Source organism: Podarcis liolepis, assembly GCF_965112155.1.
Source record: "Podarcis liolepis genome assembly, chromosome: 7".
In the NCBI taxonomy this organism is placed as follows: domain Eukaryota; kingdom Metazoa; phylum Chordata; class Lepidosauria; order Squamata; family Lacertidae; genus Podarcis; species Podarcis liolepis.
The window spans coordinates 34,911,425-34,938,953 of record NC_139561.1 but is presented as its reverse complement, the minus strand read 5'-3'; the positions used below and the strand labels follow the sequence as shown (position 1 = coordinate 34,938,953).

The following is a 27,529-nucleotide window of genomic DNA, read 5'->3' as shown; positions in this document are numbered from 1 at the left end:
GTCTTGTTAGACTTGAAAGGTGCAGCTGTGGAGTCCTTTCAGAATTATTTTACAGAATAGAATAGTAACAGTTTTATTTGTTTGGCTATAAGCCATAACAAAGATAAAAGATACTCAGAGCTGAGCCACAAATTTGACTCCTAATTTCCTGGTTGCCAACACAAATAGAGAAATAAGGAAGGTAGCACAATTTTCCTTGTCCGACAGCAAAAGACAGTAGTTGGGGATAATGGTGGACTTGTTAAGTTGTGTGCTGATAGATGTTTGACCTACCTAATTCCTTCCTCCAACCAGGAATCCCAGTAGCACAGGAATTCGAAAATTAGCCCCATGGCATATGACTGTTTATAGTCACAGCCACCTTTAGAAAAGCTAGTGCCGCTTAGTATTATTCTGATGTCGCTGTGATGGCTGCCTAGATAAATATTTGTAGATATATTACTGTGGTCAGCAGAAGGAACCAGAGGAGCTGCTTGCCCCACCCTGAGAACCTGTAGCCATTGTTGGACTACGGCTCCCATCATCCCTAACCATTGGCCATGCCGGGCGATGCTGATGAGAGATGGAGTCCAGCCCAACCAGACGAACCCTGTGCTCTTGATGGCTTAGGGCAGTGGTGGCAAACCTTTTAGAGACCAAGTGCCCAAACTGCAACCCAAAACCCACTTATTTAACGCAAAGTGCCAACACGGCAATTTAACCTGAATACTGAGGTTTTAGTTTAGAAAAAAACTACTCATACATTAGGGAAAATGTAACCCTTTCCATTGATATATAATTTTAGGGTATAACTCAGTGCTTTTTTCTATTAAAAATGTTTAGGGATACTCTCATTTTGACTCAAGAAAATCACCATCGGGGGAAATAAATACAGTTCTAATTGGGGAAATTAAATACAATGAATTTCTTCTCCCGTTAAATTCACAAAATGTTTAGGGGTTTGCATCCCCCTGTGTCCTCACAGAAAAAAAGCACTGGTATTAGTCCCAAAAAAGTAGTATTATGAGCCGTCAAACCTTGGAAATACACTTTTTCCAGAAGGTGCACTGGAGGGCTGGTACTAAGAGCCACTAAGAGCTTCTGGGGGGAAGGGAATTGTCCTGAGTTGTTGAGCTTTTGGGGGGGGGAGGGTTCAATAAAATCGTTCAACACCATCACAGACTTACACCAATTGTCTCCACCACAACGGCAGCCAGTCGAAAACAGCACTTGACACACCCACCAATCACATGCACTAGCGATGCAGGGAATCGCCTGCTTGTGTCTTTCAGGAGCCCAGAGGAGCCGGAGAGCACCATCCACCTAGTCCATGGGTAGGCAAACTAAGACCCGGGGGCTGGATCCGGCCCAATCACCTTCTCAATCCAGCCCGTGGACGGTCTGGGAATCAGTGTGTTTTTACATGAGTAGAATGTGTGCTTTTATTTAAAATGCATCTCTGGGTTATTTGTGGGGCAGAGGAATTCGTTCGGTTTTTCATCTTCAAAATATAGTCCGGCCCCCCACTAGGTCTGAGGGACAGTGGACCGGCCCCCTGCTGAAAAAGTTTGCTGAGCCCTGGCCTAGTCACTTCGTGTGTGCACTCTCTCTCTCACTCTCTCGCCCATAGACCCGTTGCTTCCACACTCCCATCCCCTCCTTCCATGCCAGCTGGTTGGTGGGTGCACAACTTCACCCAATGCTGCTGCGGGCAGAGCGCACTCTACGGAGCGTTTCCCACCCATAACGGCATGGGGGGGGGGAGAAGCCACCCACTTTGCAAACACCCAGCAATGTTCCTGCTTTGGCAACTGCGTGGGTGCCCACAGAGAGGGCTCTGAGTGCCCTCTCTGGCACGCATGCCATAGATTCACTACCATTGGCTTACGGTCATAGTTGGCTTGACCCCACTGCAGTATCTTCTAGTATCTAAAATTCTTATGCTTTGTGAAGCAGATCTTCTCAGGAGCTGGGGGAGTTAATAGTGTGTGAATTGCAAAGGTATGTAGGTGGAGGAGTGATAACTTCAAGTTGCAATAGAGCTCAGCCCAGAATTAAAGCCTTATGATGTATAAATATTGATGAATTTGTGAGATTAGTTTTTAAATATTAATGGCCCGTTGTTTGCAAGCAATATTATAGTCAGCTTCTTGAGTGTCAGGCTTCGGTATCGCTCTTCAACCTTGCCATCAAACAGATGATGATTAACTTATTAGCGCCTAGCATTTACTAAGCACTGAGCAATAAAACCTAGGGTAATAGACTATTCCTTTCCTATGGCTTACAAGGAAAGGAAATTTTGTTTCGAAACAAACACAGATATGAAATTAGTTCATCATCTTACCCCAAGCTATACATTAATAAATTATAATTAAAATCATTCCTGACATTTATATCTAGCATTCAGGGTGTTCAAAGTGTTTCGCATATGTTGTTCCCGTAATCCTTTCAACAGCCCTGCGAGGCATGTCTATATTTTCATCCCTGTTTTGTAGGTGTGAAGCTGAGGCTCATAAAAGGTGGGCTGTCCTGAGGCCGCCTGGTGAATTGGTAGCAAATGAACTAGGGTTTTTCCTTCATTCCCAATGCATTGTGCATTTTGTTATGCTAAGAATGCTTTTTTTTTCCTAATTTAAACACAGGACATAGGTATGCTGGTGGCTTGTATCCAATTAAGTCCCAGTGAGCAGACTCTTCAAAATCAATGGACTTAAGTTAGAGTCCCTTGATTTAAATAGGTCTACTCTGAGTATGAAGGGACGCAGGTGGCGCTGTGGGTTAAACCACAGAGCCTAGGACTTGCTGATCAGAAGGTCGGCAGTTTGAATCCCCGTGACGGGGTGAGCTCCCGTTGCTTGGTCCCTGCTTCTGCCAACCTAGCAGTTCGAAAGCATGTCAAAGTGCAAGTAGATAAATAGGTACCACTCCGGCGGGAAGGTAAACGGCGTTTCCATGTGCTGCTCTGGTTCGCCAGAAGCAGCTTAGTCATGCTGGCCACATGACCCAGAAACTGTACTCCGGCTCCCTCGGCCAATAAAGCGAGATGAGCGCCACAACCCCAGAGTCGGCCACGACTGGACCTAATGGTCAGGGGTCCCTTTACCTTTACCTTACTCTGAGTATGTCTTATTCAGATAGAACCCCTGTGCATTTTAGTGCAGACAGTTTCCTTTTTTAAGTTTTTGTAGTTTAAGCCCTCTCTCTGAAGGTCAACGCTCACTTTTGTTTTGGTTCTGTTTGGCTAGAAATTATCACATTCAAGTATCAGTCACCCAGCTGAAACTTGATTTATTTTCTGAAGTGAAGGGGGATTAGGCAGGGTTTCAGCTTTTAAACAGAGCTTCTTGCAGTTTGGGAAAGACTTCCTAAGTGTCAAACTAAATATTTGAGGGAAATCAATTATTTGCAGAACTGAGATTTATTCAGATGCTCCCGTGAGCAAGGAAGGCATACCATCATCCGGTACAAATTCCAAAGTAAACGTAACTCTGCTAGTTTAAACAACAACAGGCAGAACAACAAACGAGCCCTGTGGCACCTTCACAGTGTTATTGTGGCATCAGGGCTGCCATTCAAGCTTTTAGACCTCCGGCCTATACTGTGCTATCACCGCATTCAAAGCACTTTGCAGAACGAATTGCTGTCGAATAAAATTCCACCGCCCCAAGGACTGTGCTGCTTAATTCAGATTACAGAAGACTACAATGAGCAGCTTCTATAAGCATCTGTCATTCTCCTCTATTGCTAGAATTCTCCCATTTGTACTTGAATAGCAGGGGACCTGCAACAAAACCTGAAAAAGATTTGAATTATTATTATTATTATTATTATTATTATTATTATTATTAAAAGCAGGTTTCCTAAACTACCGTATTTTTTGCACCATAACACTCACTTTTTTCCTCCTAGAAAGTAAGGGGAAATGTCTGTGCATGTTATGGAGGTGATGCCTACGGGTAGCATGCCTACGGATTTTCCTCCTCTAAAAACTACGTGCGTGTTATGGTCGGGTGCGTGTTATAGAGCGAAAAATACGGTATATTTTTGGCTGCAGTTTTCCTGTACTATTAAGAGAATTCTCTTCAGACTTTCTTTTCCTAACTAGTTAGGAAGCTGTGTCTATAATGTTTCAGAGAGACATGACTAATCACTGTTAAATTCTGTAACATATTAACCCCGTGGCTCTGTCCGACAAGCATGAAAGGGCCGCAAGAGCATATCTCTGTCCTTAGCTCTGGGATCATTTTTCTTCTTGATTCATTGCTCTTTATGTCCAGATTCAAACTAGATTCCACAACCAATGCCTTATCACTGAGTTTTTGTTCTTTGCTGGCAATTTTTAACCCTCCTTGGCAGTCTGGCCTTTCACCTTCTGCTGAGCCAGCATCTTCGTTAGCCCTTCTGGGCTTACACCGTTTAGTAATGCCATGATTATTTAGCGCCGTTCTAGGTCCTTGAACTTATGATCTGCAGTAATAGTGTGAGCTGTGTACAAGTTGTTTGCAGCAATTTTACCAATATAGTTATGATAAATACGTTTTCAGCAGCGTGTAAGATACAATCAATTCATGGAGCAGAAGGCTAATTCTCATTAGGGAGTCCCCTCTCTTTTGTACTTGAGAGGCAGCGCTTGAAAGGAATGCTTACAGGAGGCAGAATGTTCCCTAGAAAAGGGAAGGGAGAACATGCCCTAGGTTGGGAGAATGTGAGTGGCCCATGGTCACCCAGAATGTTTCATGGCTGTGTGGGGATTTGAACCTTGGTCTCACAGGTCCTAGTCCAACACCGTAACCCAGTGGGCCTCAAACCATTTTTTCTCTGGGTCACACTATCAGAATAAAATTTTGCTTGCACCACACCAAATTTTGTATTGGTAAGAAATATGTTGGGAAACAAAAAAGAAACTACTCCTAGCAGTGGCTGATTTGTAACATAGAACACAACTATTTTATCATACGATCATGGGACATCCAGAAAATATAAAACAATGGAGCTCCATAGGAGCTTGAATCGTTCCCAAAATATAATTATAAACAAGCCTCTTACATATGTACCTTAACTACAAACTCCATGAGAGGTGTGAGCTTGCTTTTACCAGGTAATCTCATTTTTATTAGGTATAACTCGAGACAAACAAACTCTAATCTCGCCATCACCTCAAAGAAGCCTTTCTGTTTTCTGATCTTTCATATTTGTCAGCGTTGAAAATCCCTGTTCGCAACAATGTGCCATGGAGAACGGTAGAAGAATAGCCAGTTCTCTTGAAGAGAGGTGTGGATACTGTTGTGGTTGTATATTCCCACCCACCCCCGCACCCCAAAAATAAGATACTGTAGTGCAGAGCTTTCCAAACTTTCCATGTTGGTGACACACTTTTTGGATATGCATCATTTCATAACACAGTAATTCAGTTTTACTAGCAAACCAGAGGTTGAAACTAATCCCTTTCCTGCCCTGGGAGAAGCGCGGGGAGCATTCGCGCAACATACCTACATACTGCAGCTGACACACTAACGTGTCGTGACACACAATTTGGAAACCTCTGCTGTGCTGTGCTGAGCTGAGCTGAAATGTTTAAATATTTCTTTGATTGTCCTTGAATCTTCCTGGCACGTTCTCCTTCCCGTCCCCCCACACCAGTGTGGCATACCACAACCTTTGAGAACCACTGCTACAACACTCTGGCTGACTTCTACACACACACACACACACACACACACACACACACACAAACACACACACCTCTCCCTGTCTCTCCTCTATCCAGGAAAGCAAGAGTCATTAACTGACTTCAAGGACACATTACACTGCAGGGGTCAGCAACCTTTTTCAGCCGTGGGCCGGTCCACTGTCCCTCAGACCATGTGGTAGGCCGGACTATATTTTGGAGGGGGGGGGGATGAACAAATTCCTATGCCTCACAAATAACCCAGAGGTGCATTTTAAATAAAAGGACACATTCTACTCATGTAAAAACACGTTGATTCCCAGACCATCCGCAGGCTGGATTGAGAAGGCAATTGGGTCGCATCTGGCCCCTAGGCCTTAGGTTACCTACCCCTGTATTACAGCCTGCCCAAAACTCTCAACAAGGGTGTGAAGCAAGTTTGGGGGGGGGGCAGTGTGGCCTTGGGAAAGCCCAGAGAGAAAGGCCTGGCGGGGTGCATTTGGCCCCTTGGCCTGAGGTTTCCTACTTCCGGAATACGTTTTTCAGGCAAGAATAATACTTTCCAACATAAAAAAGCTTGTAGTTGTGCCAGCATCCCTTGATTAAATAAAAGGCATAATCTTAACCATGTGCACTTTTGCTTGAATTAATATGGCATCTATATTACTAACTGCTGCCAAGTGTGAGGAGTTCTAGGAAGCGAATAGTGATGGAGTTTTGAGAATAGTAGGTGGGTGGAAGGGATAACAGGCTAATACTGGAAGGCGAAGCTAGAGAGATGGGGGGGGGGGGAGTGACAACTGTCAGCCAGGGGAGGGAGGGATACTTGACTGGGAAAGCAGCGAATGTTCGTAAATCGGAAAAGAGAGTAGGATGAAGGTTGCAAGGCCAAAGTGAGGGGGAGTGAAGAAAGCACAACATGATGAGTCTGCAGACTCATGCCTGAAAAAAGAAACAAGTTGCATCCCCTTTCAAGGAGGAGTGCCTCTGTAGAAGAAAAATGGAGCCTTGTACTACCATCAGAAGATGGGGGTACAAAAAAAGAGAGGGGGGAATGTGACTGGCTTCTCTCCTCTATTTTTTTCTTCTAATAAAAAAATCATTCCTCTAAAAGGGATGCAGAAGAAAGCTAGTTCAGCCACAGTATACTACGTTCAAGCTTAAAGGTCCAATTTGCAAAACATCTGCGCAAATGAGATTGTGCAGATGGAACCTCTTCCTCTTCCTGACACCTTCCTCTTGTTTCCTCTTCCAGTCAGCCCATCTCACGAACTCACTTGCTTCCATTTGCTTTTGGCTTTGTAAGTTTAAGTAATTACCACAGTGGCCCCAGGTCCTGCGCCCTTGTCAGAGGGAATCACCTTTCCAGGTATCTTTGCAAAGGTACTGAGTCGCTCTTAGCTTTATTTCCCTAGTATGCCTGAACCTGCTATTTTCTTTTAAAATAAAACAAACCAGGGTCTCTCTTGTTTTTGTTTGCAGTTTTCTCAATAAATTGAAGAATTTTTACATCTGTGACTTCACTTTGATCAACAGTGCCAGAACTGTGGGACTTGAAAGGGGGAAGTGAAAATTTGCACAGCTGTTTTCCTTTTCATAATCACAGCCGTTCTGATCTGCATAACAATGAGAGCCAGCCTGGCATATTTGGCAGCCCACTCCAGTGACCTCTGTGGGAGGTGGTGGAGCAGAAGCAAATCGCAGGACATGGTGGAAGAGCTCATTTGAATGTGCTCGGGAGGCATTTTCTAGTCCTTGAACAAGGGTGGCTGTTCAGTGCATTCCAATCTCTGTTCAACTTGCTCTTTTATTTTAGACCAGTCAGGTTTTTGGATATTTGACTGGAGAAGGTGATAACAGTAGAACAAAGGAGAGAAGTTGCAAATGATTTCTCATTGGCTGGAGCGGGCTATCAGTCACTAATCATCTATGATCTGCCTCCACAGTTGGAGGCAGCAATGCTTCTGAATACCAGTTGCTGGGAATCACAGAAGGAGAGAGGGCTCTTGCGCCCAGATCCTCCTTGAGGGCTTCCTACTTGGCCACTGTGAAAACAGACTGATGGACTAGATGGGGCATTGGCCTGATCCAGCAGTTTCTTTTTGGGTTTTTATGTATTGGTTTTGTCAAGCATTACCATTTCCTGATTCTTCATCAGCACCTCTTTCCAAACAATAACACCATTGTTTGGATGTCCAGCCATGTTTGTTTGTTTTTCTTCGCTTGAATTGTGTGTAGCAACCTTTCTGCATCACTTATGCATGGTGGGACATGTATGAGTGAAGGAACTCCCCTGTGAAAGAATTGGGTGTTTGTCAGAAAGAACTCTGGGAAATGAGCAGTTTGTCTGGTCAAGTAACTCAGCATGTTTCTTAATGACAGAATGAAGTCAAGCCGCCGTATTTAAAAATCAGTTTAAAATATAGCATGGAAATCAGTCTTCCCCATTTGTGTCACCTGTCAGGTTCATCATCAAGTCAACAAAAGCACTGAGGTGAATTAGGCATGTCGGCCGGGCAGTCTGTGTGGGGCTTGAGCCACCTGCAACTTGGGGCTTCTAGAACAGAGAAAAGAAAGGAACAAAATGGTGCTAAGAGCAGCAGTTCTGAAATGCTGGCTATTATCCTGCCTGTGAATTGCTAGTATTTACTATGATTTGTTGTTGCATTTGAGGACACGGGTTCTTTCTCTCTGCCTGGTATGCAACGCTTGAAAATGAGAGGATGGATTTCTGTAAAGAAGATGGAGGCCTGCAGAAGTAATGTCCAGTGGAGAATTGAACATGATCTTAGTTTAGGTTTTGAATCTAATTAGAACTCTGCCATTTATTAATTATCCTTCAGCTTTTTGACAAGCAAACTATGAATGACTTGGCAGTACAAAGAAATCGATAAGCGCTCAGTACATTAGTGCTTTCCTTGAGTTGCTCCATTTGTTTATTTTGTAGAATTTGCCTCAGTTGCTGGCTGTTCCTGCATGCATATTTTTCAGTGACAGAAGCTTGTCATTCTTAACAAATTACCCCTATTTCCAGCCACTAAAACCCAAGAAGTTCACATATTAAATAGAGCAAGGAACAACTGATTTCTTTCCTAATCTAAAGGTACGAAATGTGTGGTGGGCTGTAAATTGAAACTAGAGTTTCTTCTAACATCTGAATTTGAATCCTCTAATAGAAATGTAAATTAGGAGTCTTTCTTGCACAGGTGGCACCCTAGTACCAGGCCATTTTTCTGTGTCCGCCTTCTCCCATTCATGTTTGGGTTTGTTTACCCCACAATGAATAACCTAGTCTAACATGTTTCCCCCAAACCTCCACACATGAGTTCTGCTCCACAGTTTGGGTGAGCCATAGAAATCTGAAGGGGAAAGGAGATGGAGATCCAGCTGGAGACCAGGTGGCCTGCCTTACCTTCCCCAGTACAGAGTCCCGAGCCTTCCAAATTATTTAACATACCCTAAAGTCTGTGGCTCTTGCTTTCCCCATAGTTCAGATCCAAGAAGGAAACATCACAGTTAAAATGCACTCCAGTGTCTTTAAAATTCACATTTTTGTCCTAACGTTTACCTCCTACTACTGTGGTCAATATTATTGATTTTGTTCTGCCACTGCATTTGCTTAATCACTCTGAATGTCAGAAAAACATATTAAAAAACCGGAATGACTCCGTGGGATGCCTTTATTCTGCTGCCTATACCCAAGATTCACTGCTCATGTTCCGGTGGCGATTTCAGATATTTCGGCATTGTTTGATGCGTCTATTGTGCACTGAATGCTTTTGATTGAAATTCCTATTATTGCGAAGATTCCTCCATCTTCCCTAGCTAAACACTGTACTGCTTCTTCGAGGAGTTAAGAATGAGCTGTTGTACCAGTAAACGTGGAATAGCAGGTGGTGGGAAAAGCCCTTGTGGACTGGCCATCGCTCGGTAGCAGAGCACATGCTTTTTATGTCGAAGGTCCCAATTTCAATGTCCGGCATCTCCCATTAAAAGGAGAAAGTAACAGATAGGAAAGATCTCCACCCCAGAACTGCTGCTTATGTGGCCACTTTGTATGCAGGGGAGGCTGGTCCAATAGGGCAAATGGGGCACGACCCCAACAGCCTTGGCCTGCCCTCTTACTCACATCCTGTCAAGAGGGTGTCATTGCTTGTCAACTTCCTTCTCCTTAGTCTCAGTGTTGCCCTTGTAGAGCTTGGCAGTGGGGAGCAAGGAGGGGGCAAAACTAGAGTCAGTTGGCTCTGCCTGTCATTGGATCTGGCTCCACTTACAATTTAGGCTCCCTACCTTTCACCCTACCAGCCCCAATGGGCACCAGCCACCATTGGATGGACAGATAATTTGACCTGGCATAAGGCAGAAAATTCTATGTTCCCCTGACAAGTCATGACAAGTGACATGATCTCTGCTGCTCCCATGCACTGTGCTCAAACCATATGAGTCTAAGTGAGACTGATTCCTTGGATCTGTGAGTGTTTTACATTTCCCAGTTCTTTTTGTAACACTTTCATCAACAATTGAGGCTTAAACTCCTGTTGTTGTTGTTGTTGCTGCTGCTGCTGCTGCTGCTGCTGCTGCTACAATAAGATTCCCTCTTCAAGCACTTGGTAACACTGTTCTCTTTTGTTTCATTGTCAGTGTGGTGGGTATAATTGCAATTTTCACCTGGCACAAGTATCTGAAGTCAATAAAACTGGGCACACGGCCATGCTAGGATACGAAACAAAGTCTCAGAATATGAATTAAAGATGGCAAACTTCATTGCCCCTTGTTCCTTTCGACACTTGCATAAATTGTCAACTCTGTCAATCAGTCCTAATCCCCAGATCAACATAGTGAAGGAAGACATACATTCCAAGCAGGCAGCTCACTACTGCTGACTCTATTCTCAAGAAATATGTTTACATAGTTCTGCATATGAGAGTTGAATATTTAGATATTACAGTGTGAGTTTCATTTAAATATAAATGGCCTAGAGGCAATGGAAAGTGAAAACGCTGCTGGCATGATGCAGAGGTGGTCTCTCCATAATCACTTGGGGAAGTTGTAGAGCCAACACAGGGATTGTTATGCATGCAATTTTTGCTTTGTCAGTGACACACTTTAGAACCATCATATAGAAATTATAGTGGTTGCTATTGTATATAAGCCTGTCCTATGTGGAAATAAACTTACCCTTTAAGTTAAACCATCAGCCCTGTTCGGGGAAGTTTTTAATTAAAAACAGCCCTGTTCAGGGAAGTTTTTAATGTGTGACATTTTAATGTATTTTTAATCTTTGTTGGAAGCCGCCCAGAGTGGGCAGGGTACAAATAATAAATTATTATTATTATTATTATTATTATTATTATTATTATTATTATTATTATTATTTATTATCAAGGAACAACCACATGGTTTCATTCATGTGAATAGTGTCACCGAGTGCAGTAATAGTACTGTAATACTTGGGGTTGTATCCAGCTAAGATCAACTCAGGGTAGGCACACTGAAATTAATTAGTCACAGCCATCATTTTCAAATAGGACTAATATTGGATACAAACATGTTACGTGTACAGTTTTGTGCTGAGTAAGTTTGCTGCTGCAGAACAAGATGAAGAGGAGAACCATTATTCTAGTTCATTCTGAAAATAAAGTGGAAATTCTCAGCAGCTTTTAAGCACTGGAAGATCAGAAAGTCAACCATTAGATGTGTGAAAAGTTCTGACAATTCCACTTTACCATTACATGTGCTCCTTCCTTATCTGTCCAAAAGTGTATCTTGCCTCACAGGAATACAAAGATGGTTTTGACTAAGGAAAGGAGTGCAGAGGGTGCATTAAGGTGTGATAAGTCATGCCTAATTGCAGTGACAAAACTCTGCCTTCAAGCTCCCATCTATCACAAAAGCTGTGTGATTTATTGTATTGTAATTTACATCTCCTGTATCTTACTGCTTCATTTAAGGCCCTTGATTTAAATGCTGGAGCATGTCTTGGAGCACACAAAACATAGAAAAAATTCCATCATTATAACCATAGCAAAATGAAATGATGGGTCAAGGTGGCATATTCATCACAAACATGCCTCCAGATTTATTTTATAAACAAAGTTAAGGACTAAGCGCCAGAGGTGGGTGTGGTGGGTAACCTGTAGCTCTCCTGATTTTGTTGGACTTCAACCCCAGGTGGTCATTGGTTGATAGCAATTACTATTATTTATATCCCACCTTTTAGCCAGAGCCAAGACTCAAACGGGCTCACAAAAATTAAAACAAATACCGATAAAACAAACATAGCTAAAAACATAAAAAAAGTTATGGTTAAAAAGTAATTAAACTATCTATGGAGTTCAAACTATGTAAAAAACAACATCTAGAATAAAAAGAATGGAAAAACGTGCAACACACTATTAAAAGCCCTTTCCTTAAAAGCGGTCAGTTTCCAAATCCTGCTAGGATAAAAAAGATCTTCACCTGCCAGTGGAAGGACAAAAGGGGAGAGCCAGTCTAGCCCTTCTAGGAAGGGAGTTCCAAAGTCTGGGGGCAGCCACCAAGAAGTCCCTCTTCCGCATTCCCACCAAGCATGTCTGTGAGTGTGGTGGGACTGAGAGAAGGGTGTCCTCTCAGAGCCCAGGTAGGTTTGTACAGAAGAATACAGTCCTTCAGAGACCCTAGAATCATAGAATGGTAGAGTTGGAAGGGCTGAGGGTCATCTAGTCCAACCTTCTGCAATGAAGGATTCTCAACTAGATCATACATGGCAGATTGCCATTCAACCTCTGCTTTAAAAACATACAAGGTCGGAGAGTCACCATCTCTTCTGGGTGTCCACTTTCAAACAGCTCTTGCCATCAGGAAGTTCTTCCTGATACTTCATCTCCCTTGAATCCATTAATTTGAGTCCTAGCCTTTGAAGCAGGAGGAAACAAGCTTGCTCCATCCTCCATGTGACAGCTCTTTAGATATTTGAAGATGGTTATCATATCTCCACTCAGTCTCCTCTTTACCAGGCTAAATATACCCAGTTCCATCAACCATTCCTCATAAGGTTTGGTTTCTGCTCTAGGAAGGCATCATCCAAGTCCTCAGTCTGATTTGGAGATTTATAGCAGACACGCACAGTATGGTCAATGTTGTTTCACTCTCCTACAATTTTACCCATATTCTCTTAGTCTGCCAATGCACTGCTAGTCACTGTTCACAGTAGTGAACCATATAGATCAATGGTCTGACTCAACAACAGGCAGCTTCCTGATTCCCAGACCTATCTGCAAGGTAATGTATGTGAGGTGCTTGGAACTCTCCAAAGTATTATATCAATGCTAAATGTTTCTGCTGTTAAAATGTAAAAATGGATTTTAGGGCTCAAATATGGATGAAGAGCACCTAATCCTATGACTCTAAACCAAAAATATTTTGCTTAGAAGGCCTTAAGCAATGTATTCATTGTGTCATCTTTTCAATTGCATTCCAGCGGGACAACTGAGTCAATCAGCACATTTTGCCCTCCAACTCCCATATAATGTGCTAGGCTTGGGACGCAGCGCTAATTTTCTTGATCACTTGTATGTGGGCATTCCTCGCCCATTAGGTGAAAAGGTATGTTGGGACCCCAGTTCACATATAATTTTATTGATATCAATGTGCATTTGGTTTCATACCTTGCTCAGTATCACGCTGGCTTCTTCTTAAAAGGGTAGGATGCTGAGAATGTGTTGATGTGGGCTTCAGCCAGAGAATTGTGGTTTCCATGGCTGACCTACAGGATAAAATGACCAGGTAAACAGGCCTAATGGAATGCCAGTAGACCTTTTCCCTGCAGCATGGGCATTTTTGTTGTTTAAAGTCCTTTGAGACCTTGGAAAGGCATTCTCAACCTGGAATACCTTTAACGTTATGGTTGTACCTAAGCCTGATTGGGACCCAAAGGGCGTGGATTTACATCTATTTTGGCCTCCACCGACAGGGCATTCAAACAGTTGTGAATCCTGATCAGACAGGGTCTATCCCAGGCTGCCATTTTACGAACCTGATCCACCGTTTACTTAATTTTATTTATGATAGCAAAAGGCATTATTATCCCTTGATACATACATACACACACACACATACATACATACATACATACATATATACTGAAGTGGCAGTATTTACTCTTAAGTCTTGAAAATGTATCAGGTCAAAATTGTTTTGTCTTTGAAAGTGGGAAGGAACCAAACAGTCTTTTGGAAATGTCATTCCAGCCAGTTTTTTAAGATAGTGAGAATTTTGAGATTTTGCTTTGACTACACAGTAGAATCAAGAATGAAATGAGCTCGCAAGACATTCACTGAGTGCTTTCATTTTTTTCCTCTTCCAGTCTATAAGGAAACAGGAATGGACAGCCATCATCCCAAACTCCCAGCTGATCGTCATTCCATATCCTCACTACTCCCCTCGAAGGTAATGCCACTGATTGAAATCCTGTCATATGAGTCGCAATGGCCGTTGATTTGAAGGATATTGAGCCTATGCTGCGGTTGGAGCCAGACCGTTTCCTTCTCTCACAGAAATCCTGGTATACTCAAAAATCTAACTACTTTCCTAGTCCACACAGCACATAGCTCAACTATAGAACTCACTCACATAGGAGACAGTGATGGCCACCAAATTTGCGGGGGGGGGGGCACAGAGGCTATCGGTGGCTACTAGCCACAATGACTATGTCCTACCTGCACTCTCAGAGGAATCATACCTCTGAATGCCAGTTTCTGCGATCTGCAAGCAGGCAAATGTTGTACTTGTGTGCGGCTTGCAGGCTTCCCACATACATCTGCACAGGCACCATGAGAACAGGGTGCTGGACCAGATGGGCCTGATCCTGCAGGCGCCTCTTATTTCCTGAGTTGCAGAGAGAATATACAAAGCTTTGGCTGTGCCTCAGAAGCAGAGTATAATTCTATAAACATAGGGCCATATTGCTTGGACTAAAATCAGACAAAGTCTTTAGAGCAATTTAATAAGAGTGTTGGTAGTGATGGTGGTGAAGCCTCTGGCTGTGATTGGCTGAGCCAAAGAAGCAGGGACTTGTTGCCATTGGCTTGAGCTGCTTAGAAATGAAAGAAGAGAGCGATGAGCACGGGATTGGCACTCTTAAGAGATTTAGGCAATGACAGGCTAAGAAACCCCCTGGCTATTGGGAAATTAGGTTTGGTCTGGGAACGGTCCTGAGAAATGAGGGAAAGGGCAGAAGGCTTATAGAGCGAGTCTGAGAGGATTATTCAGAGAAGCAAAACTGGCATAGAGAATCGGCAGATTGAAGCTGTAGGGGCGAAAATGGGTGACAAAGACAACAGAGGGAAATAATTCCTTTCCAAAGAATGAGCAAAGCTGAAAGTGGGCGTGTGATCAGGAACTATGGGCATGAGGTACTCACTTTCACATACTGACTGACTGCCGGTTTCTGGAAACTTAGGCAAGCCTTATTGGATGGAAGTTGTGCAAATGCAACCTCTCAGAAGATGTTCCCTGTGGGTTGAGTTAACTGGCAGGGATTTTTAAAAAAGAAAGAAAGATTCCAAAGAATTGACCATAGATGTATAATTCCATAAAACGTGTCTTCATAAAATGTGTTCTGTCTGGGGTTTTTGTTTTCTTTGTCAAGTAGCAAATGTAATTGTGGAGACAATGGCTTCCTGAGAAGTTTGGTTCTAATCAAATATACATTCTCCGTGTCCAGTGAAGTGCAAAAAGATTTCTATTCAGATTTCCAGCACATGCTGTGTGTTGCCATGGCTCTTTGAATTCTGTTGTAATTAGGGGCACGAAACTTGCTTAGCAGAGGATTTCCACAATGAAATCCCCTTGAAATAAAGTCTCATTTGTATGAAAGTGATTGGCTTTACTTCCCAGCTGCCCTTATATTTGGCCTACTAGGAACCCCCTTGACATATAGTAAAGTTAAAAATGTGCCGTAGGTAGTGTTTATTTACTTATTTATTTACTTATGCACTGCTTTTCCAATGTGTTCCTCATGGCTTCCCACAGTTGCACAGAAAAGAAAAAAAAGAAAAAGAAATAATAAAACTACAATCAACAAATCAATAAAATAACAAAAAGCTACATAGATAGATGTGTATGGTTTATAATTTGGTGATTTTATCTCTATAGTTGTGCTCTTATTGTGGAGACCAATGCAAGGAAATTTCAGTTTACCTTAAAATAAAAGAGAGAATTTTTTATTTTATTTTTGCATCAGTCACCAACCATTGCAATTTATATGCAGACTACATCTCATTGAATGTATGCAATATATTTATGTAACTATGTTGATATTAAAGCTCCGCTCTTGGATAGAAACTATTTTTCTTTAACCACGAACAATTGGTTGTAACCTGAGGTATTGAACAGGCTGTAAACAGCAACTCACCTGTTCACCTGTAACAAAGACCCATTGCTTCCAGATGCCCAGGAAAAGACCATTTCCTTTTAAGCCACACTTTGGTAGCATGGATAAATATGGGACAGGAGGGCAAGCAAAATATTTTACATGTCAGTAACTCTTGTAGCACTTATTTACAGGCTGATAAACTTGAATTTCTAGGCTGATAAATTGGTGTCCATCTCTCCCTTTCAGAAAAACAAAATCACTTGAATTACTACACTCTTTTTACTTCTCTTATGATGGTGATATTTGTATATACTTATACCATTGGTTCATATATCCAGGAACCCAGAGAAAAACTATATGAGAATAGGACCATTTTAAAACTAAAAGCTGTAGAGACCTACCTTTGCCTTAGTAATTAATCACATTTTGTGATTATCTTCTCTGTTTGTAAACTACCCTCCTCTTTCTCTAAATCTTGTGGGTGATATGCAAAGGTGCCTGTCCACTACAGCATATTTTTGCTTTTGCAAAAATCTCTTCCCCCTTCAGCCCCCCATGTTCCCCCCTTTCTGCTCCAAAGTGTTGGAGAAGGACTCTTGATCAGATTTGGGGTGGCTGAGGGATAGGGAGATGAGAGAAGAAAGGGGAAATTGCTTGTGCAGCACTGGATACCATTCCATATATCCACATTTGACATCACAGGCCATTTGAGATGAAAAGAGACTGCATTGTGCTATGAAAAGCAATCAGAAGCACCTTGCATAAAACAAGGAAACACCACCCTTTTCCCCATGGGATTTCTGGAGAGGAAATCACTCATTACACTCTTCCATACATATGCAAGCTCCCTCTGTTCCCCCCTCCCCCAATCTTTCCAACTACCTCTACTATGAAAAAAGTCGGAAAACTACAAAAACTAAACCAGGGTGTTGGTTCAGTTATTGTTTTTTTCGAAGGTGTTTGCCTTGAAATCCATTGGCAAATATTAACTCATTGCCCTGTTGGCAGAACTGATTCCTTCCGCTTCCCAGTGCCCACTAAGATGGAAGAAACTTACCTAATAGAAGAAATTCTTCCTGCCATCAGATGTACAGGTGGTCAAGACAAACTGACCAGCCATCACACTTGTAAGAAGGCAGAATGAAATGATTGCCCCTCATGGAGATATATCCTACCCCTAATTTGCGTGTCAAGCGTGATGGCCATTTCACTGATGTTCAGGCAACCAGATTTCTCTGGAGTTGTGAACTGGAGGTTTAATTATCTTTCTGTGCAGATTAGGGGGAGTTGAGACTGTCTTGGTGTACAGTAAGCTAGCTGTAGACACACTCTATATATAAAATCATAGAACTGCAGAGTTGGAAGGAACCCAAAGGGTCATTTAGTCCTAGCCCCTGCATTGCACCTTCTACCTAGGCAAGCAAGAAGGATTATCAAATTCATTTATACAATCCAGTCAGGAAAAGACACTTGCAAAGCAGGTCTGGTGTGTCCTGGGAAGAGCCCAAAGGGCCAGATAGAGAGACCAGGATGGCCACATTTGGCCCACAGGCCTGAGGTTCCCAAACCCTGCTAGATGCCATCAGTAACCAGTCACTACAAAAAGGTGGAAGGAAAGGTTGGAGCAGATTTTAATGTTCATTCTCCACCCAGTCAACACCTTGCCTTGTACTGCAGGGGGAAGAAAAGCAAATTACTCCTAGAACCAACATACTGTAGGTAGGAAGACTGACATATTCAGATACACTTCCCAAAATGCTTACCAAATATGTTGAAATATTATACATATCATGCTATTGATCACCACGTGAAGTACCCCGAAGCGTTCAGTTAACACTCTAATCCAGTTCAAGCTCCATTGAATCCAGACGCAATAAATGTCACAAGAGCGACTGTTACAATAATGTCTCATTTAGTCAAAGCAACACAGTGGGCTGTGCTATTGCTCCTTTTAACCAGCATCAAGTAAATTCTGGTGCTGATATTTTAGGAGCTGTTGGTGTAGTACTACTTCTTCCTACAAATGAGTTTTTAGTCATTTATCTCTTATTTTGCTCCTTGTGTTTTCTGAAAGAATGCTCTCTCAAATTTATGCCTCTTATAAAATGCACATTGATTTTAGTTTTCAGTCAGTTTCAAGATTTATTGATTGCAGTGGCTGACCTCAGTGGCCAATAAATCTTTATTGTAATCCTAAAACAAAGCTATGCTTGTTTGTTAGAGAGATCACAGCTTTATTAATCTTTGAAATAAAGCAACAGCACTTGAAAAAGTGATAAGAGAATGCAGTTTTGCTTTATACTAATGTAATCACATGGTAGTTGAGAGATATTAAACAAAGGAGAATGTAGTCTGCCACCTGCTTACTCCAAAGCAATCTAATCAATCTTTCCACAGATATGTGGTTCAGCTTCGTGTTCTAGTTTTTGAAATGGCCTGTGTGCCTTTGGAAGGAGAGATCGGAAATATTTTTATGAAAAAAGTTCATTATATGTTGTTTTAAAAACCAGTGAGCATTGAAATGCAGTACTAAGGGATCCGGGAAGTCGTTTTCAAGCTAAATTTAATTAATTTAACAATCTTCTATCATAATTTATACTTGACAAGCTTGTGACCTTTTCGTATGGCTTGTCTAGAAAAGCTTCTGTAAATCTTACATTTTAGTAAAATGGTTTGTTATTCTAATTTGCCTTTGCATATTTTTTGTTTTGTTGTATTCTTGTTTTTAATTTTTTTCAGTTGTGATAGTTGGGTTTTTCTTGTTGTGTTGATTTTCACCAGTCTAACAGATGTAGTAAAATATTGGATTTAGACCATAGTATTCATTGTGCCCCAGTAGGATTTTTATATAGTAGTTGAGTTAATTTGCATCCCAAAGCGGAATTTTACCCTTAGAATATAGTTTTGTCTGAGGAATAGAAGTGTATAGTGAGACTTTGCCCTGTGCACCCACAAATGAGAGTGCATCCTTACTAGGCACTTCAGGTTTTTCACCCCATGCATATTATGGGGTGTGGTGGATGCTGAAACGTTTGTGGCTTCCCACTCGGTTTGCATTGACTCAGTGTTCAATCCAAAGTAGGAGGAAACAGGAATGCTTCAAAGGAGATTCCGCCATTTACAAGGCATCTGAAGTTAGATCAAGGAAGCCCCAAGTCATTCTGTAAACACAGGCATCCCCCCAAAAATGCTGCATTTTGCCTTTTTTTTAAAAAAAAGTGATCACTAATTTTTTTTAAAAAAGTTGTCCTTGTGGGAAAACCATTGCACCTATTATACTGAAAGTATTCATCCCCTGAGAAGGGAGAATCATTATACTGAATTCTAAGACTTTTTTGCTTTTTTTAAAAAAAAAAACCTTAAAAGCTTGCTGCACAAAATCCTTCAGTGAAACTGTCTGCAATTTGGCAGGCTTAATCCACCCTGGAGGAGCGCCTTTATCTGCAAATTTTGTCCACTTCCGGGGGGGGGGGGAATGCAGCCGTTTTTAGATTCCCCATTGTAATCAGTGAGGGGGAGGGAACACTGCTTCAGACCTGAATAACAAGTTGACTTGGAAACACATGGGGTTGTAGCCCAGTAAAATCTACTCAGAGGAGACCCGTGGCTATTAGTAGACTTCAGTTATGCCATGCCCATGAATTTCAGTTGGTCTGTTCTGCATAGAACTAAAAGTAGATGCAATCCATAGAGCAGATTCAAAACAGGTGAGTTGGCTTCCCTTGGCTAGAGATAAAAGTTAAATATTTTGGCTGGCACACATCCCTAGTAAATACCTCCCGTAAAATAAGCCCCTAGAATGGAATTGAATGGAATGCATGATTTTGCAAAATGCTTTAGAAGAAGCCTTGTGCTTGGACCCCTGGGGAGTGTTTCACCTTATCCTAAAGAGTATGGTGGCAATTAACTCTGGAGCCATACTTTTTTCAATCCTAATACTTCTTTTCTTCAGGCAGACCTAAGGATTACAGAAGCACATAGTTTGCACCCGCTCCATCACTGATTGATTGCGCTCCCCACCACCCAAAAACAAGAGAGGGATCAATTACAAAATGGGAGCAGGGGTTGGAGAATGTATTTTAAATGATCTCCTGACGGGTATATTATGATTGTGTTGTTTTCTGCATGCCTGAGTTGGAACCACACTCCACAAATGGGACAGTTAGAGTTCATTTTGCTGAAACACATTAACTCAGATCAATGTGAAACCGTTGCCTGGGCTGTGAGAAAAGAGCAAAATGACACATGATGGGCTAAATGCCGCCTTGTGGCTTTGAATTGACATCCTGTTTATGAACTTCCAATAATCAATGGAGCCATTTGCAAAGCACGCCACAAGAACACTTGAAGTTCTTTTGTATTTCGGTACCCCAAAGATAATTGAAGAATTCTTATGTATATTATTTTCCTGAAATAAGGGTTTCAGGTTTCCAAACTCCATACGCTATTTTAGTCCTAGCTGAGACAGGAGAACCTTTTGATGTTAGCATACTTTGAGTGTGATGTATTTGTGCGCTTATAAACTCAGAACATAGCAATATTACCTGAAAAGTGACTTTGGTAAAGATGATGGAAAGGGTTGCCTTTGCTCTGTTTTGGTATATTTCACCAATAATTCTTCTCTGCTAAGGCCTTTGAAGGAAGCTTTATTGCAGTGTAGTTTCCTGTATTTAATAGAACCCCGTTAAAAACAGGAGCTGGAGAAATATACCTACCAGCTTTTCCCAATTTGTACAGCTTCATATCATGGGTGTAGTTCCTTCCTGAAACATGTGGCCTTTCATACTCAGAGACTAATGTGCAGTAGATTATCTTCTCTCACTGCTGCTGCCTCCTGCTTCTTAAATCCTTCCTTTTGTCTGCGCATTGTCTCTGCTTCCAAAAGCGAACATCAACTTTGCAGTGAGTCAACACATCAAGCGACAAGTCAAAATGTTACTCTGACACGACAAACGTGCCCTGGCTGGGGAGCAGGGAGATGATCTTAACTCATTGCTTTACATCCCATAGAGCTCCAAATCAAACAGGCCTGAAGTCAGGCAGCTTTTTATCATTCTGCTTTCCATAATCTCTGTGGAACATCTTGCCATCAGTCCTGAAAGTAAACTGATGTTTTCTTGGATTCTCCTTTATACCCACAGCTGGAGTGCCAAGCTGTACCTAACCCCAAGTAACATCGTATTGCTGACGGCCATTGCCCTAATTGGGGTCTGTGTCTTCATCCTGGCAATAATCGGTATACTTCACTGGCAAGAGAAGGTAAGCTTAATTTGTTACGAGTGCTTGTCTTCCTCGCATCAAGCTCACACAATACAACATTGCAAACCAAACTCTGCATCGTCCTTTTTTTAATTAAGCCTTTCACTTTGGGAAAAGTTGCCATTTTCAGCATGATGATTTTGAGTCATTTCTTCAATAAACAAGGGGAAAATAATGCATGTTAAAGTATGCAGAAGGTCCCAGAATTAGGCTCCTATTATAAATATATTGAGGGACGTGGGTGGCACTGTGGGTAAAACCTCAGTGCCTAGGACTTGCCAATCACATGGTCGGCGGTTCGAATCCCCGTGTCGGGGTGAGCTCCCGTCGTTCGGTCCCAGCTCCTGCCCACCTAGCAGTTCGAAAGCACCCTTAAGTGCAAGTAGATAAATAGGTGCCGCTTTATAGCGGTAAGGTAAACGGCGTTTCCGTGTGCTGTGCTGGTGCTGGCTCGCCAGAGCAGCTTCGTCATGCTGGCCACGTGACCCGGAAGTGTCTGCGGACAGTGCTGGCTCCCGGCCTCTTAAGTGAGATGAGCGCACAACCCTAGAGTCTGACAAGACTGGCCCATACGGGCAGGGGTACCTTTACCTTTTTATAAATATATTGAGTAACAAGACTGAGAAAAATGTCTGCTTGAGACCTTGAGAAGCCATTGCTAGTCAGAATGGATAGTGGGTTACCCCCCAGCCCCAAATCAAGCTTGGCTCTACACCTTAATGATGGGATGGGGGCAGGTATTGCAGCTAGCTATCCATCCCAGTCTTTCTGAGCAAGTCATATGAGAAGGATTAGATCTGCCCCTCCATGCTGGCCTTAGCTGGTGGATGAACACCATGTTCCTTTAATAAAGTTGTGGCCTACTTATTCCTGTGCATTTGTGTCTTCCTCTTTCTTTCTTTCTTTCTCTCTCTCTCTCTCTCTCTCTCTCTCTCTCTCTCTCTCTCTCTGCAATACAATATGTCACTTGAAATTGCAGTTGGGGGGTCACATTTTTAAATTCTCTTCAATATTAATAACAACCCTGTAAGTAAAAAGCTAGCACAACTGAACTAGACACTCCCTCTCCAATGAGCTAGGTTTTTTGAAGTGGAGTTGCTTTCCATAAGTATCTGCCATCTGCATTCTTAAGAGGTACTATCCCTTCCTCCCATCACATTTTGGTATATGTGGCCTCAGTACACAAATCAAAAAGTGCCTTCATTCATTAAACTTTGTTTGTGTGGCTGTGGCTTTGGATGTCTTGCTCTGCCTGTAGTTTAACTGAAAGATACTTGAGGCACATTGTGGCTCTGTCAATGAATGAAATTTAACCCATGCTTTCATTATTTTCAGTCAGGCTGTAATACAAAGGGATTTCTTCCCTCTTGTGTTTAAGAAACCCTTGCTGACTTTTTATTGACATGCTTCAAACGGTGATATTTTACCATGAGCAAAACTGACTGTTTTTCTCTATAGAAATGCATTGATCCGGAGAAGCCATTTGGGAGGCTTCTTTTCACACTACAAAAGGAAACTGTGTCCCAATTTCCCATATAGCTCTCCATTCACAGCAAACAGTTGAGCCAGCAGGGTAGCCAATAAGTGCTGCCGCCTAGCCAAGCTGTAATCATAACTGTCAAAATTACCGCATTTTAGACTCACGGCGCCTTGTCATTGGCATTCATGAAACAAAAGAGCAAGAGCTAAATGTTTAGAAAGGTTTTGCACGGCGCCTGGAAATTAGTAAGCCTATTGTCATAAACCCTTCCAAAGCGTTAACACCAAATGCCAAAGGCAGGAGGTACAGAAACAACCATGAAGTTAGATATTCAGGGTGGCACTCAACTCAGCAAACAGAACCAAGTTAGCAACAACTGTGCTTTTACTGAGCGGGGATATCTCTCACCTCTAAAGTATGAAATGCTCGCTGACTCCTCACACACCTCCAGCTTTATCAGGGGCATTAGCTGAAATTGGGAGGAAGACCGTGAAGGGCATTGCACTATTACAGGGGGGGCGGCGGGGAATGCATATTCTGAAGAACAGCTATTTGGGGAAGTTGACAAGCAGGTTGAGATCCGAAGGTGCCCCCTCACTTTTTATAATTCTACTAATCTCTCTTTTTAAAAACCAACCATTTTTTTAATAAATAAATAAAAACCGTTCAAATCTAAATCCCACAGTTCAAGATGCATCTTTTAATTCTGTGTGCGAGAACTGGCATATAGCGGAGAAATATCTCTGTATAAACCACAATGTATCCGAGGGGTGGTTTTTTTAGACTTTGGTGTTAAATGAGTCTTACAGGTAACCTTTTCAAAATGCCATGGAAGGGAGAGAGAAAGAGGATACAGCTGGCTTGGAATTACTGTTTGAAGGGAGCAACGGCAGGAATGGGAGAGGAGAGGAGCCAGCACATTATGCTCTGTGAATTTGCCAAGACTGGGAGTGGGATAGAAGGGAACATGTCTCAGGCTTCTTTTATACATTTGAGATGTGTCAGAGCCTTAGTGGCATGAGCATGTCACTGCCAAGAAGCCAGAAGTGATAACGCCTTAAAACCAGAGTTCTTTTCCTGAAAGATAAAAGGCCTGACAGCAAAATCCAGAAGGATACTGTCAGTTCAACATGAAGTCCCAGAGTGCCCTTAGAGAGCAAGCACAGCTTGTCAGATAAGGATGAGGTAGGTGAGGGCAAACTTTTCACAAGCCACCTTAAGATGTAACAACCATTTCCCTTTCTGCACCAGGCCTCTCCTCAATTACAGGTGTAATGTTTGTGCTTAGTCCACTAAACGGTAGAAAGACAGGTTTATGGGCAGTTTTTACTGGACAGGTTGCCCAGGGCATATGGAAGATGGCAAACTGCAGAAGACATACCTGGACCAACATAGGTTAAATATACCCCCAGTGGCGTAGCGTGGGGGGTGCAGGGGGGGCCGGCCACACCGGGCGCAACACCTGGGGGTTAGGGTTAGGGGGTGCAAATCCACTGGTTAGGGGGCGCAAATCCATGGGTTAGGGGGCGCAAATTACTTGCCTTGCCCCGGGTGCTGACAACCCACACTACGCCACTGTATATCCCTTCTTTTGTTTAGAGAACAGGCATGTCAATCATCGTGTGCAATGCTTACAAATATTTCCTTTTCCTGCATTGCAGTACAGTGGTACCTCGGGTTACATACGCTTCAGGTTACACACTCCGCTAACCCAGAATAGTTTGCTTCAGGATGAGAACAGAAATCATGCTCCGGCGGCGCAGCAGCAGGAGGAGGCCCCGTTAGCTAAAGTGGTGCTTCAGGTTAAGAACAGTTTCAGGTTAAGTACGGACCTCTGGAATGAATTAAGTACTTAACCCAAGGTACCACTGTACCTGTAATGATTATTTGAGCCAAACATTGTGGCTTATAAGTTTGCATTTCAAATAGCGGTTGAAGGAGAATGCTTTTTTAAAACACAACTGGAGCAAGCCCACCAGATGTTAGTCATTTTAGAGCTTCCCCTCACATCTCAGCATATAAGCACAGCCCAGACAACAGCAAATCCTTGTGTACCAAGAGTCATTTCTACTTTGACAATTATCGCTCTTAAAGAAAAGCATTTAATGAACCAGCCCAAAGCACTGGGCCATTAACACAAAAGAGAGTTGATCACTGACTGCAGTGGCCATTTCTCTTCTCCTCTAAAATGACACCTATTTAAGTACTAACCGTTAAGGCTTTTAGTGAGCTTTCCATTACCTCTTCACATGATAAAGCAGCTACTCCATGCAATTCAGTAACTCCGGAAGTCAAAATGCAAGATGCATTTACCAAAATACTCTCTTTCATCCCTCCCCCCCCCCCCACAGAAAGCAGATGACAGAGAGAAAAGGCAAGAAGCCCATCGGTTCCATTTTGATGCTATGTGATGCGCCTTAATATGTTGATGGAGGACGTGCTACACATTTGCTTGGTCTCAGATACTGTATTTGAGCCTGCGAGGACCGGGGGGTGGGTGGGGAGGGTATTGTTCCTGTGCTATTTGTAAATGTTGCATTGGTTTTAATTTATTTGTAAAGTGTTAAAATCAAGCCTGTTTCACATGGCCCTCCAATAATTGGTTGTATATATACTGATAAACGTTTTCTCTTTATTTTTAAAAAAGCTGTAAAATCTGCTTTAATAATGGATCATACTGCATGTGTTCAATTGTTTGCATATCCTCACTGTCTTCTGTACAACGACTCACGAAAAGGAAGTCGTATGTAAATTTCAGAAGTGAGTTTCAGTCAGCAAAATCCCCATTAGTGCTACTTGAGTAAGACTTGTCACTTACAGATTCCACAAATGTGAATTGCATTTTTATAATTGTCAGATGAGTGAAGATATCTCATGCTATTCTGACTGTCCTCCAGGGTGTTTGATTTGTAGTTCTCTGGGTTACTCAGCTTTGTATGAATCTACGCAGCCAATCAAGTGAGAGGAAAGGCTGTAAATTGGAAGATACAAACACCCTAATAAGAAAAAGAAACTGGTCACAATGTCTATTAATATATTAATATTTTTAAGATGGAAGTATATTATTCAACTTCTATTTTAAATTATGCCTTCCTAAAGTGGAATAATTTTGCATGGCTTACTCATGGTTATCATGTAATTGCACTAAAGATTAATCATGATAAAAGTTGACCAATAAGGTGAAGTTATTGGGAAAGGAATAAGGAAAGAATCCACCATGGAAAAATATGTTGTATGATCTTTCCAAATTCACTTATAATCAAGGGCTGGACTGTGCTGTATTTTCATATAATCATACCAAACCAATTATTTAATTTTTTTGCATTTGGCATGAACAAAGAGAATTCCAGCTAAGTTTAAGAATCATTTTCCAAAAAGGAGGTATGGGCTTTTTTATTAAACAGATTTTGTTGGAAACATACTTTGTATAATATGGTTGTTCCTTTATTCTTAGAGATTTATTTATAATTGACCATGATTTGAAAACTGTTGTCCTGCATTCCTAATAAATGGCATCTATTAAGTTAAATCATGCATGTTGGCTTAGTTTATGGATGGTGAATCTAAATGTTGCTTCTTTTCAATACAACATCTGTGCTCACTGTGTGGCCCCTTGAATCAACCATTGAATCAATCTTGTCATTTTGGCATTGACCTGTAAAGGAAAATCAAAAGGGGAAAAAATGAGTTGGAGAAACGGGAAACACATGAACATGTGAAGCTGTCTTATCCTGAGTTGGTCTACTCTGACAGCAACTCTCCTAGGTCTCACACACCAGTAGTCTTTCCTAAGCTTATGGCCTGAATTCGTTTCAAATGAAGACGCCAGAAACTGAAGCTGAGATCATCTATATGTAGCGCAAACTGTATGCAAACTCGTCCCCAAGCATGACTGCATTTGCTTTACTTCTTCCCAGTCTTGGCACTTCCTGAGACAGTAGCAAGAGAGAAGCAAGAAAGTGCAAATTTGCACTGGTCTTGAAACTCGTTTTCTATCTGGTTGCCACATGCCTTGCTTATTAGAGAAAGCTTGATGGCGTCTTCCGCCCACATGTTGCATGTCTGCTATTAACCGATCTAGAACAGGGGTAGGGAACCATGTTCAGCCTGGGAGCCACTTTCCCTCACGAGGAACTTTCCAAGTGCCGCATGCCAGTGGGAACAGAGACAAAAGTAGGTGGAGAAAAGCATGTAACAACCTTTGTTCAGTAGGACACATCCAAGCCATGCAAAAGTCAATGAGATTTCTATAAAGCTTCTTATTTATTTGCTGTGGTTAAAATCCACATTTCCCCCCTAAGGAGCTCAAAGTGGCATACATGTTTCTCCCCCTACTCATTTAATCCCTGCAATGGCCCTATGAGGTAGGTTAGGCTGAGAGGCCGTGAGCTTCATGCCTGAGTGGGGATTTGAACCGTGGGTCTCCCAGGTCCTAGTATAACACTCTAACCCAGGCTTCCTCAGCCTCAGCCCTCCAGATGTTTTTGGCCTACAGCTCCCATGATCCCTAGCTAGCAGGACCAGTGGTGAGGGATGATGGGAATTGTAGTCTCAAAACATCTGGAGGGCCGAGGTTGAGGAAGCCTGCTCTAACCACTAAACCACGCTGGCAGCTTGCAACAAGAGGCATTTTTACAGGTCAAGGGCACATTTCAGCCAAGCAAAAACATTCCAAGCATGCGCAAAGCTGGAATCATGACAAGTAGTCAGTGTCAAGGATAGGCTAAGTAGAGAGGTCTGGAGAGCCACACTTGCCTTCAGTAACTAAGGTTCCTCATCCCTGCTCCTG

General features: G+C 42.3%; 1 protein-coding gene across 1 annotated transcript in view; it reads left to right on the top strand.

Annotated features, from left to right (window-relative positions):
* The window catches only part of ITFG1 (integrin alpha FG-GAP repeat containing 1), a 113,507-nt gene extending 87,238 nt beyond the window's left edge, over nucleotides 1-26,269 (top strand). Inside the window, exons 15-18 of the mRNA XM_083513660.1 lie at nucleotides 13,107-13,231; nucleotides 13,992-14,074; nucleotides 21,143-21,260; nucleotides 25,092-26,269. Of these exons, the coding sequence (XP_083369786.1) occupies nucleotides 13,107-13,231; nucleotides 13,992-14,074; nucleotides 21,143-21,260; nucleotides 25,092-25,151 (386 nt within the window). The 3' untranslated portion in view covers nucleotides 25,152-26,269. The remainder of the gene's footprint in view (nucleotides 1-13,106; nucleotides 13,232-13,991; nucleotides 14,075-21,142; nucleotides 21,261-25,091) is intronic.
* The last annotated feature ends 1,260 nt before the right edge of the window (nucleotides 26,270-27,529 follow it).